The sequence below is a fragment of the Elgaria multicarinata genome, chromosome 10 (assembly GCF_023053635.1).
Source record: "Elgaria multicarinata webbii isolate HBS135686 ecotype San Diego chromosome 10, rElgMul1.1.pri, whole genome shotgun sequence".
In the NCBI taxonomy this organism is placed as follows: domain Eukaryota; kingdom Metazoa; phylum Chordata; class Lepidosauria; order Squamata; family Anguidae; genus Elgaria; species Elgaria multicarinata.
The window spans coordinates 87,274,735-87,287,967 of record NC_086180.1 but is presented as its reverse complement, the minus strand read 5'-3'; the positions used below and the strand labels follow the sequence as shown (position 1 = coordinate 87,287,967).

Sequence of the window (13,233 nt, the reverse complement as noted above, 5' to 3'; positions counted from 1 at the left end):
CTTAAAAGTTACAACCATTAGAATAAATATATGCTTAGGATCAAGCAGTCCAATAACAGTCCTGACTATTACTGGACTGCTTGATCTAATGGTAGTGAGATTTCTATCAATTGTTTGTGGGTCTATCATTTAAACAGATGTTTTTAAATATTTACATGCTCACCTGAAAATCTACTTTACTTGCTTGAATATATAGAAAGATGAAAACGTGTGTGTGTGTGTGTGTGTGTGTGTGTGTGTGTATGCAACTTGATTAAAAGATAACTAAAACAGCAGCATTTAGCATTAAGGCCAACAATTTAGAAAAACTAAACTTGTCACCCCAATCCTAAACACATTTGTTTGGAAGGATGTCCTATGAAATCTCTTTCAGATTTTATTTATTTATTTATTTTGCCAGTACTTATGCTTATTAGCTTTATGGAAATGGTGGTTTCATTTATTTCAACAAGAGTTTGTGGTTTTTCTTAGTACAAAAGTATATCAAGCTGCCATCCCACACCACACTCTGAATGAGGCAGTAAACACTATAGTAACGCTTTGAGTTGGAGAAAGTAATAATCTTCAGGAAACAGAGTGTAAATTTTTCATGTCTTAATACTTAAAGATTAATAATGTATGGGAGGCATTGCTGGAGTTTATGGCTAGAATTCCAATGTTTCTTTATTACATCTTATCTGCATAGAATCATGAAGAATAAGAACTGCAGAAGTCATATGTTGAGGGTTGTTTTCAGAAACTAAAATACGCATTGGCTTTATTCAGAGGGGAATTGGAAAATGTAACAGACACCCTATACATGCCTAAGAATGTGGAAATCTGGAAGGCGGCTGCCTTTACAGAGCTAAGGGGGATCTCGCCTGCTCTTCCTTGCCAAGGATAGAGAAATTAACATGCAGCTGGGCTTCTCTGATAAATGGATTCTGTTAGGTCACTGAGGGGATGCATGTGACATTAAGTGATTTACAGCCCTTTACCTTAATGAAATTGTTTCAGCGAGATGACGCTGAGAGCTTTTAATGGATAGCTTTTCTTGATGTAATGAAATTGCATTCCTTTGGCATTTAATATAAGGTGCAGTTATTATTTACTGGAGCTTTCCCAGGGCTGCCGTGTTTTTGCACACGCAGTTCGAAACAAAAAGAGATTTCAGTGGCAGCGTCAAGACCAGAATGGCGTGTGACATTCTTAAGCAGATGAGTGTATTTGGGCAGTGCATTTCAGTTAGTGTGGCCTACCTTTCAAGCCTCATCTCTTAAGAAGACTTTCTTATCCGTAATGCTGCCAGCCTTCATCTGTTTCACATATCATCTCCTAATCTATTTAACAGGCAACTGGATTACAACCAGATCAGCTGTATTGAAGATGGGGCATTTAGGGCTCTCCGTGATCTGGAAGTGCTGTAAGTAATTGCTTGTCTCTCTTACTTCTTAAACACGAAAGTATGAATGCAGAAGCTTATCTGGTAACTGCAGCTTTGGTGTCAAAATGCTTGAATGAAATGATGTATTAGAATGAATCCACTTTGATTAGGCTAATATTACCTTGTAAGATATGAAAAGCTTATAGAAAGAGTGTCTGTATTTTCCATATTTAACAGGAACATCACATTCACCAGATATAACCATGTAAGGCAAAATAACTCCCTTGAAAAATAAATAAAGGATTTTATGATTCAATATATTCTCGTAAACCCATTTTCCATTGTTCATATTGCACACCATTATGTTCCACCATTCAAATATAATCTTTTTGCATTAAACACAGAGCAAAGCCTTGCACATACTTTATCAGCTTATATAAAATGAATTTTGTAGGAGGAGGACATGTGGTATTATCAAGAGATGTGGCTTTCCATATTCAGTTTTTTACAATTGATTTTGGTACCTGAACTCTGCCTGCAAGCTGTTCACTGTGAAATAGTCTTGCAGAAGTCAATTGGGCTTGGATTGCCATACCAATAAGGCATTGCCTATCTACACTGAACTGATGGTATGAACAACCTAGCACCCTGACATTTCCCTTGCTACCAGGCTTTTCATTGTTATAAATGTGACAGTAATCATAAAATAATCCCTTGTTGCCATAAAATAAAATGTAAATACGATGAATAAAATGTCTACTAATTTCCAGGGGGGAAAATGATAGCATGTAATCATTAAATATTCTGCCACTCCAAATGGCAAGTTCATTGAGAAAATCTTTTGAGGTAATTAAGCTGCAATTCTGTACACACTTACCTGGGAGCAAGTCCCACTGAATTGTTTGTAAGTAGATATGAATAGGATTGTGTTGTATTGTTTCTGTCAATTTATGATGCTCCATGTTGGTGCTCTATTCATTGTTTTCATTTACACACAAAAACCCAAACAATTAGGAGAAACAATTATAACTTTACTTCATAGGAGAAAAGTTTCCGTCTTAATTCATACTTAGTTGATAGATTCAAAACTGGACATTTCCAGTTGTTTTTAAGTAAAAGGAACCCAGAAGCTCAGATAGAGAGCACTAATGTGATCATTATTTACCAATTTGAGAACTGATCTCTGTTCAGTTGGACTTCTAAAATATGGTTAATGGTAATGCTACAATTTTAAAATAACTCCGTTATTATTATTATTATTATTATTATTATTACAGTTTTATTCAAAGTAACATATGTCAATATAGATAGTATAATATTTTAAAGAGAAAGATGACTTTTTAATGTCAAAATATTTGGATTATTTAAGCATGCAAATAGATCATATTCCATTAATATGTGTTCTACATTATTTCATCAGCATTTTCCAAAGAATTGATCTGTAAGGACCTTTTTCAACGATGCGTATTAAGAAGCGTATTATACTTTTCCTTGTTTATATAAAGTTTAACCTCATCTCTTAGTAGTTAAATCTCAATAGAACTTATCCCATTGAAAATCTCACTCAATATAAGTCAAGCAAGACCATTCCAATGTGGTTTCACAAGGCCCTGGTAAATTAGTGTATCATATATATTAAAGAAATCAGAAACTACTTGTACTCATGTCATTTATGGTAAGTCTATTTGTTGTTCGATCAATTCACCATAAAACAGTATGGTACCATATAAGGAAATAATGACACGTCATTACAGGAATAGCTAGATGTAGCTTGGAGATGGACATAGCTGTCTACAAAGTAATGAACAATTAAGATATATATTCAAGGAAACACATTAATTCTATTGTATAGATTTTGTTCCTTTTGCAATTGTATATGTTGTTCAGAAAAGATGAAAAAAGAAACAAAGGATCAATATTTTGACTGGTAACAGTTTGAAGGTAACCATTGTTATAAATGAGGTGACATTCCTTTGGTTTTCTATATGACTACTTGTACTGTTGGTAGGAATACAGCATTACTGTACTGTGCATTTTATATACGTATGAATCTATAGTAAGGTTTTTGTGTACTATAAATATATGCAAACTTTACCCACAGTTCTTTTAAGGTATAACTGCAGAACTGGTATATTCCTGCCAAAAAATAATAATAGTGTGCGAGAATACTTCCGGTGAGTGAAAATGCAGGAGATCTTATTAAACGGTCAATCTGAAATTTAGACAGTTCAAAAAGATGACTTGAAAGGTATTTAGGAAGTACTTCCGCTGGTGAATCCCTCCTGTGGTTTCAAAAACGTATCTTCCTATTGTTAATTTCCCCCTCCTGATGTTGCGGGAGAGGGTGTTGAGTAGGTGTCAGTCAAATAGTAGAAAAAATGGCAGTGAGAAAAGCAACAATTCTAGCAACTGTTACAATGCTGTCAAATTTTCCAGATGAATTTTAAAAATAATGAAAAGGAAATACAAGTTTCAGTGTGAGGTTACTTGGACCCAGTAAGTGTAAACATATTATAGAAATATATTGGGGAGTTGAGTTTGGTGGTAGAGATTTAATTAAATAAAGTACTTTTAACTGATAAAAGAGTTTCTTATGTAATATATCGTATGCTTCTGCTACGTGTTCGGGCAGCAGGTTCAGAGAACTAAACTGGCCCTGTAAAAACTGATGAAATAGGTTTTCACTAAACACTTGTCTTGGAGAATCCCATGGACTTTAGCAGGACTAATCTGGCACTTTAAGTTTTGTAGTTCTCGCAAAACTCACATCTGTTTTAATGGCAAAATGATGTGCCTTCTCAGAGTATACGTATAGTTTTGGTCTTATCTACTCTGTCTTGGGTTTGTTACATTACTCAAGATCATATAGGAGATAGCTTATATTTAGGGAAAATATTTCAGCAGATATGGGATAACATTCCATCATATTGTACCAGCAATTCACAGAACAATCAGCACTAAAATTAATTGGAAATGCAGAACACCATTCCAGCTGCGGCACTGGTAAACGAGTCTTGCGTGTTTCAAGAACACTTTGTTCCTTTTTACAAAATGTACTGAGAGAACGCATTTTGCATGCATAGTAATAAAACAGTGAAGTTTAGATTTTTCAAAGACTATTAAGCTGCAATGTGGTTCTCATTAGTTTGGTGACACTGATAAGTGCAAACCCAAATAATATTTTGAAACTGTTCTCCATGTTCTTCTAATAAAAAGGGATTATAGAGCAAAAGTGTTGGCAATGGCATCAGCCCTCTCATCTTTCACTTGCGTCATGTTTACAGGAATTTAATATTAATTGAGCAAAGACTCTCTGTGTTATTGAATTAGGTTTGCTGTACAAGCACACAGTCCAAGTCTGGGAATGTCATTTGTGCCATCCTGGAGCATCACAGGCATCCCTCTATTGTGGTATTATTAACATCACAGTGATAGTAGGAATCAGAACATTAGCATGTCCAACATCCCACTCCAAGGCAGGATTCTTCATATAACAACCCCTTTCCATTCTGCTATACCATCGCCACCCTTCCACCACAGACTGAAATACTTAATCTTGCCCCAAACAGCAGTTTAGATGCATCGTGCCAAGAGCCTGCCCAGAAGAAAGCTTCAGATTACACATATGTATTGTCTGAGCTGAACACTGCAGAAGGACAAATTCCATCAGGATCACTCCTAGCCAACATGTTCTGGGAGAAAATCCATTCGTGGACACAAGCATAGTAGTCAGCTGAATAGGAACCAAATGGTTGAAATGGAAACCATTTCACCCTCTTCTGCATGGCAGGGCTGGCCCTGGAGGAAGGTACTTCCTCCACTGGATCTAACCCATACAGTTTACCTTTTCCCAATTTGTTCCCCTTCCTATCTCTACAAGCTGCCAAGCATATGCCTGGCCAACATCTTTGCTTCAAACCCATAGTTTAATCAGAGCAACTCTGTATCCCACTCAGATGTCATTCTTCCCACTTATGGGCTAGTCCTCCTTCTTCCCTCTATGCCACTGCAGGCTTGGCCATTTTAAAGTGTTATATTAAGAAATGCTTTTCAGGGTGTAGGTTCTTTGGAGGTTCATACAGAGATCTACATTTTCAAAGAGGAAGGCATTCTTTTAGATTTGAGACACTTCTCCTGCCTACTGTTTCTAGAATGGTTTATATCATAATAAGTCTGTGCAGGTGTTTATGAAGTTTGGCCGGCCCTACTAGGGGCCAAACTAAACATTTGGGTAAGCACACATAGTGGAGCTTTGTGTGCTAACCTTTCCTACTCCCCTGTAAGTGCATGCAGTCCCACAGCGCTCCAGGAAGGGGAGTGGGTTAAACCTTCCCACCCTATTTTTCTTTTGCAAAATTCCACACAAACACCTGCAGGGTTAGGGGTGTTTAAAAAGGATCTGATCCAGATTAGGGGCATGTGATCTTACATAACAGTGGGAAAATCTATCTCCACTATGGCTGTGGCTAGACCAGGCGATATCCTGGTGATCGCCCCGGGATCATCCCTGTGCATCCACATGATGCACAGGGCATCCCGGGAGCAAGGAGGGATGATCCATCGCTTGGCCCAGGATATCACCCTACCCTTTTCCCCCACTTTTTCTGTGGTCTTGGGATGATCCCTAGACGGCAGAAAGTGTGGCCAGGCATCGCGGATTGTCCCAGCTCCTCACGAGTAATTGCGAGGAGCCGGGAACTGGGCATGGGGCACGGAGGTCTGTGCCTATCAAAGATGGGGTGGGGAGGGGGCAAGTTTTTTTGTGTTTTTTTAAACCTTACCTTGCATTAAAGTGTTTGTGCACTCCTTTTCCTTTAAAAAAAAAATCCAAAATGGCAGCCGCGATGTTGCGTGCTGTGTGTAGGCAAAGGCAACGATCTCGTGATCATAAAACCGTGAGATCGTCGCCCTCTGACCCCCTTGTCTAGCCATGGCCTATATGTGCTTACCAGAATGTTTAGTCTACCCTTCATGCTAGGACAGGGACTCTTTCTCTTGCTTATGTCAGTTTTCTGCCAAAATTCAGAGAGAAGGGAGAGAAATCGCTTTTTCTTTCCTCTCCCATATTTTCTGTAGAGGAAAAAGGAGGAGGATGCTATTCCCATTCTCACAGGGCTTTTTTCTAGAGGTGCTGATCCCTGCAAAAGTCCTATTGGATATCTGCATTAGGGCTAGGGATGTACGAATTTTACAATTTTGGTTTCTCTTAGTTTTTCAAGTCCTAAATTCAATTCATCTGGAACTTTGAGAATGTCTTTTTTTAGTTCGTTCAGAAGGCTTTTTGTGCACATTTCTCTTAATAGTCATTTTTTGCCTAGCACAGATATTTGGCAAACAATTTTCTGAATAAAATGCATTTTTAAGTGTTATTTCCCCTACAATACACATTGTGTACCCATGTTTTGATTGGAGAACCCCAATGAGTTTTGGTTTGTATAGTAGTTCAATAGTGCAAAATTGGGTAAGTTCACATTGAAATGCCAACTATACGAATTCCTCCCCCATCCCTAGGCATGATCAAGGTGCTTGCCTCTGGCAAGTAGGTAAGTAGCTTTATGGTCCCCTGGTTCTGTGAATCATTTTCTGTGGGTTCCCTTGAAACACTTTCCTGGAATATTCTTGGGGCAGGTAGGAGAAGAGAAGAATTATGATACATTTTAAATTTTAAAGTAGATTTGTGACCCATCCAAAATATTTGCCTCATCAGCAGATAAGTACCTATAACGGGCCCTGCTGTTTGCTTTACCGTTATCTTATGTTGCAGGTCAATGAACCATTGCAAATGTTTGTGATCAAGGTATAAATATTTTTATTAGTGTTTTTAAACACACACACACACCTTGGGTTTTATTAAGGCTGATCGGGTAATTCTGTACTTATTTTTAATCTATCTGTCCTTTAACTATTTAGGGAGTGCCTAAACAAATGAACAAATCCCTTTTAGAGTGCATTTTACTACACATACCTAGATATTTCCATGCCTGTTTTAAGACTAGTGTTGATCGGCTTAAGCTCTCCAGCACTAATAATTAGGAATATTAAGTGCTGAATGCCAAAACATAGTTATCATTTATTAATGTTTATGGAAATTAGAGACATGACTGTGGTCCTTCATGCGTCAATTATTTTGAGATTGGACTACTATAATGCACTCTATCCAAGGCTGCCTGTGAGTACTGTCTGGAAACTACTTCTGGTTCAAAATGTAACAGCAAGACTTCTGACCACAGGCAGGTTTTTTAAAAAATATCATGCCATTATTATAATGTATCCACTGGTTTCTGGACCATTTCCAAAGTACAACTGCAAGTGCTGTTTATCCTTAAATGCCTAAATAGCTTAGTAACGGATTATCTAAAGCAGAGTAGGGGATGATAGATCTACTGGGAGATCTCTGGATGATTTACAGATTTCAAGTGTGATCGAGAAGACTTCTTGATTCCCAGTTGTTTAAAAAGGACAAATAAAAGCTTTTTATTTTAATAAGTTTTTTCTAAATTATTCTGGTCCCACCATCACTTCCTTTGTTTATACAGCAGTTGGTTTTTTTGTCTAAAAGAACTGTGAGCAATTTTCTCAGGCTGAAAACAAACTACTGTTACTCCTTTTAACGAATTCTTCTCCCTTGAGGCACTGTTTCGCAGTTGGTTTGGTTGGTGCATCTCAGAGTTCTAATATAAAGCAAAGTGGATTCCATAAGCCTGAAGCCAGCACATCACTGATCTAAAGGACAATCTCCCGAAAAATAAACTAACCAACCTCTAATATCAGGTAGTGAGGTATATGTGTTCATCCCACCACCTTGTGAAGCACAGGGTGGGGATGTGCAAGATGGCGTTTACTCTTGCAGTACCCAAATTGTGGAACTGCCTGCCCTGAGAGATCTGCCTGGTCTCCTCTCCACCCTCCGCTCCATCAGCAATCAAACATTTAAAATTAGATCAGGTTTTGGTTTGTCTTAACTTAGTTAATTTGTATTACTTTTATTCTGGCATTCTGATTGGTTTTATTTGCTTTTTATACTTATTGATGAGTTGTTGATTTTATGGGCCCAGTTTGCATATCATAACAACCCACAATTTCTTTAAAATGTGGGTTGTATGAACAAGGCCAGTCGCTCCCATGGCAGGTGTTCTGTCCAAACCTGGATCTCTGGCTTGTTTCTCCCCTGACAAGCCAGAAAAATAATTCATGGTTGTTCTAGGGTTGTTTCTCTGGCTTGTCATGGAAGAGAAAATCCAGAAGTCCAGGTTCGGATGCAGCATCCCTGGGTTGCTTAACTGCTCCTGCTGATCTCTTAACAAGTAATATAAATACAGAAATAACGTGTTCCTAATCTTGCTTTCAAAAGCAAGGTGTCATGTGCGTGCCTGTTCCCTCTGGCATTCACACGTGCTGGCAAACTGACACGAGACACTCACATCAGTGAGGCTTCTTTTTATTGAGGAAATCTCATGGTGAAAGGCTTAACTGTTAACACACTCCCAAAACACTTAAAGCTGAATGAACGTCAGAAAGCTTTAGGCTCCATGCTTCAGGCAATCACAAAGGGAATTCTTGAAAGGATTAACCAACCATCCCAAGGGAGCTAGTCCAAACGTGGCCACACATATTCCTAATAAATCTGCCTACAATCGACAAGGCTTCTGACCTTGTTGAAGACTTATACCTGACACAAGGTGCCACTTTCTGTGTGGTGTAGTGGTTAGATTGCTGGGCTAGGACTTAGGAGACCTGGGTTCTATTTCCCACTTGACCCTGAAGCTCACAAGCAACTTTGAGCCACAGCCTAACCTACCTCACAGGGTTGTGGTGAAGATAAAATGGAGAAGAGGAGGATCATGTATGCCATCTTGGACTCCTTAAATATAAGTAATAAAAGTAATAGATATCGCATTCTGTTGTTGTTGTAGACATGTCTGGAGTAGTGGAATTAAATATTTGTCAGATATTTTTGTATATTTGGAATACTGAGAGAACTGGTGTGTGATTTGAGACATTTGTACTTGTCCTTAATATTTTACAGCACTCTCAACAACAACAACATCACGCGGCTCTCAGTGGCAAGTTTCAACCATATGCCCAAACTCAGAACCTTGTAAGTAGTTATGGTACTTTACTCAGAATGTGATGAAAGTGCAATTTCTCTAAAGAAGACCATTTTAATTTTTCCATTCATCAGTTTTATGTGTCAGGGCCTGTATTTTTGGGTTGACCATTTGGTAATACTAAGGTTCTCCCTTGTTGCATTTTAGGTTACCCCTAATGGCACAGATGGAAAATGGGAAGTTAATAAAGTTAGGGGGTTGTGAGTGTGGATGACAGATCAGACCTCATAAATCTGCAGGAGCCTTTTGGGGGTCCCATTACCAGCAGAGGCCCATTTGCCAGACACATGTGAAAGGGTTTTCTCCTATGTTTTCTCCAAACTATGGAATGTGTGCCTTCAAGAACTTTAATTAGTCCCCACTCTCTTGGATTTTAAAAAAGGGTGCTAAGATACATCTCTTCAAATTATCCCTTTAAAATATATACTTTATAAGATTTGATAATGTTAAGTTTTTTTCCGAGGAAATTGGAGGCTTCCAAAAGCCACCAAAAATCCTGTGTCCTGTTTGATTGCTGCCAGCAGAGGGAAGGAATGACAGAGATGTTTTTGCCTTCCATTCCTCCTCCAACACACACACACACCCCAAACCACAGCTAGACGGGCCTCTGAGGTTGGGCGACAGGGAGGTCATTCCGTGGCCTCTTCTCTCTTGCCCAATAGCCTTCCTGCCCACTGCGTGCCTCCTTTTGGACCTCTATGGGGTCGTGTGAAATCACTGATGCCACCTTAGAAAGCAGCTGCTGTGAGGGTTTTTTTCCATGGCAGCTGCAAGAGGCAGGGGCAGGGAGTGGATATATCGGATTCCCCCTACCGACGTCATAGCAGTGTCCACGGCCTCAAAAGGAGGAATGTGAAATATCCGATGGGCCCTAGGACCCTTTCCAAGGATCACAGCATTGCACCTTAACCATTTTAATGTTCTTGTTTTTATTGTTTCAAGGTGTTATTCTTTGAAATGGTTGTACACCAAATGGATGGCTTTTTAGCAGATAAGGCGGTATAAAAATGTTAATAAATAAAGTGATCAGAAATGTGATTGTGCCACAAACCGTGTTTTAATTTGGCTGACCCAGAAGTCATCCAGACATCCTGATCAATAGACTTTTCAGAAACTGTGATTAATATTATTATTATTATTATTATTATTATTATTATTATTATTATTATTATTTATTTATATAGCGCCATCAATGTACATGGTGCTGTACAGAGTAAAACAATAAAATAGCAAAACCCTGCCGCATAGGCTTACATTCTAATAAAATCATAATAAAACAAATGTTGATAATACCATGAAGAAGAAATCTGATCCTGCGCTATATTGAAATTTGGAATAATTAAAATTTAGTTGGAATACTGGAGAGATATTTTGAGAGATTGAATAGGTCATGTTTCATTTAAGATCACAGCAGAACCTGTGACTGTCAGATATGATAAATGTAAAATCTTTAAGCGTTTATTGCTGTAATTCTGGCAGGCCTAATTAAATTAAAATGGATCTTCCAAATTCTTTCTAATAAAAAATACAACATCTTCCAATAGTGCTATAGTTAAAGGTCCTGTCAGCATTTACTTCAAAATCCAGATTTTTAGGTATTGAATCTTGCATATGGATTATTCTTACGGCAATTGAGAAACATAATTGAACAAATTCTAGTCAGTATTGATTACAAATAACAATGTATTTGATGTTTTATTTAAAAATAGCTAAGTAAAGGTATTTTAGGACATTATCTGAAGCTCACTGCTGGATGTCTCTAAATACTGAGAAAATCAGGATTGAGACACAAAGGTTTGTCGTTCTCATGTCCTCACAGCACAGGGGTGGAGACAGGTGGATTAGGTCAGGCCTGCTGCACTGAGGGCTGTTTTCCACAGGTGAAAATATGCAGGTACCGAATGGGTTCCTGTCAATTTTACCACCCAGTACAAATATCAGACCAGGGGAGGGGGAGATTTATGTCAGCACTGGAAAAAAGGTTATGGTCTCCTCATCCCATTGCAGCCATCTTGGCCTAACCCTCTCCATGACTATTTTTAAGGTTCAAAAAAAGGTTTGTGACATTAACATGGACCTCCTACTTACCTTGTCTAGTTTGAATCCAGGTTTCCCAGTCTAAAAACCAGCTTCCAAGGCTTTACTGACTAGTATAGATGGTCTTGTACAGATGGTCAAAGTGTGTAAAAATGTACGCACAGGGGAGTCAAGAATTCCAGTGGTTCTGCCCATTCGCCATACTTAATCTCCATTCTTTCCAGGTCATGCACATACACCACAATACATGTAGACTCTGATGTATATCTCTACATGCTCAGACTTTATACACAAGGGACGGCTTTAGTGTTTCTCATTAATCTTGTGCCTTGCATCAAAGAATCCATATTCTATACAATGTTACTTAGTCCACCTTTTTATAAGTGTCTTTAACTTTATGCAATTACTCTGGTCTTATCTGCAGAAGAATACTTCTGTGCCATCATGGATTATTTAAAAAGTAAGGGTTGATTTATACATCAACATCCATATTTCTCTAGTTTGAGGAAAGCTTTAAACCCTATTCTCATAAATTCTGATAAATTTAATGGATATATTTATCTAGTATCTTATCTCAGAGAAAATGCCTTTTACTACTTGTCAAGGAGCCATGCATTTTGCTGAGGTCCTTGCCAAGAAAGAGGTGTATTAATCCCTTCACTCACTGCTATTTAGTTGTTGTTTTTTGTTTTTAATTTCAAGCATTGTTTTGAGTTTGGGTCTCTAAGACCCAAAAGCAACCTATTCTCTGATTAAACCAAAAGAGCTGGAAGAGAAAATATGTGTGAACTGTTTTGTCTTGTTTAGCAGAAAATGGATATATGCTATTTAAAAGGTCACTGCAAACAGTTATTGTGGTGATTAGTTATACCTAAAAATACTCATATCTTCAATAGAGATTGTTCCTAAATTTCCCAGAATTGTTGTCCCAGATTTCGGTGTGGGACAATGATGACTTCATCATTAGATAGCTTGTCATGTTACCCATGAATTTCCTAGGGTTGAGATTCAGATAGAAGAGTTGCTTCTGGACTTTGGGGAGAGGAAGGTGGTGAATGGACTTGTTGCTAGTCCTTCCATGGGCATTCTTTTCACTTAGATCAGTAATCCATCCTCCTTGAAGGCAGCCCACCTCACTACAAACATTCCTAGGATCTTCAGCGGGAGTTTCTCCATGTCGTCCTCCAACACACACACACACACACATCTTACATTACAGCTAAAGTATGAAACTTTCTCACCTGAAAGGCCTGAGAAGATTGGAGGCTACAAGATAACAGATCTTTCTGTTAGGCAGGAAAGAATGTGAAAACCCAGCTCAATAGATGGAGCAAAAAACTAGTGGCGTCATAAGCATGCCATCCAGTAGAGGGTAGATTTCAGGTTTTCGAGTTTCCAGCTCAACTTTAAAGTATATTTTCTTAAACTGATGGCTGTGGTAGTGATTATTATTTAACCAGTTATTGACTAATTAACTGATGCAGTTATGGGACTGACACTGGTATCTGAGATGTAGGGAAAATTTGGAAAACAAATATAATAATAATAATAATAATAATAATAATAATAATAAGAAGAAGAAGAAGAAGAAGAAGAAGAAGAAGAAGAAGAAGAAGAAGTCATACATAAAACATGTTCAATAGAAAATTCCTGAATCAGTAAAAGACAGCATGCATTGGCAAAACCCATCATGTTAATCTAGAAAAAAACTATGAGTGTGAAAAA

At 38.0% G+C, this 13,233-nt stretch overlaps 1 protein-coding gene across 3 annotated transcripts in view; it reads left to right on the top strand.

The window, feature by feature from the left end:
* Nucleotides 1-13,233, top strand: part of SLIT2 (slit guidance ligand 2) — a 317,811-nt gene that overhangs the window by 198,630 nt on the left and 105,948 nt on the right. For all 3 annotated transcript variants that reach the window (XM_063135275.1, XM_063135274.1, XM_063135273.1), the window contains exons 6-7: nucleotides 1,331-1,402; nucleotides 9,390-9,461. In XM_063135275.1, coding sequence (XP_062991345.1) covers nucleotides 1,331-1,402; nucleotides 9,390-9,461 — 144 coding nt within the window. The remainder of the gene's footprint in view (nucleotides 1-1,330; nucleotides 1,403-9,389; nucleotides 9,462-13,233) is intronic.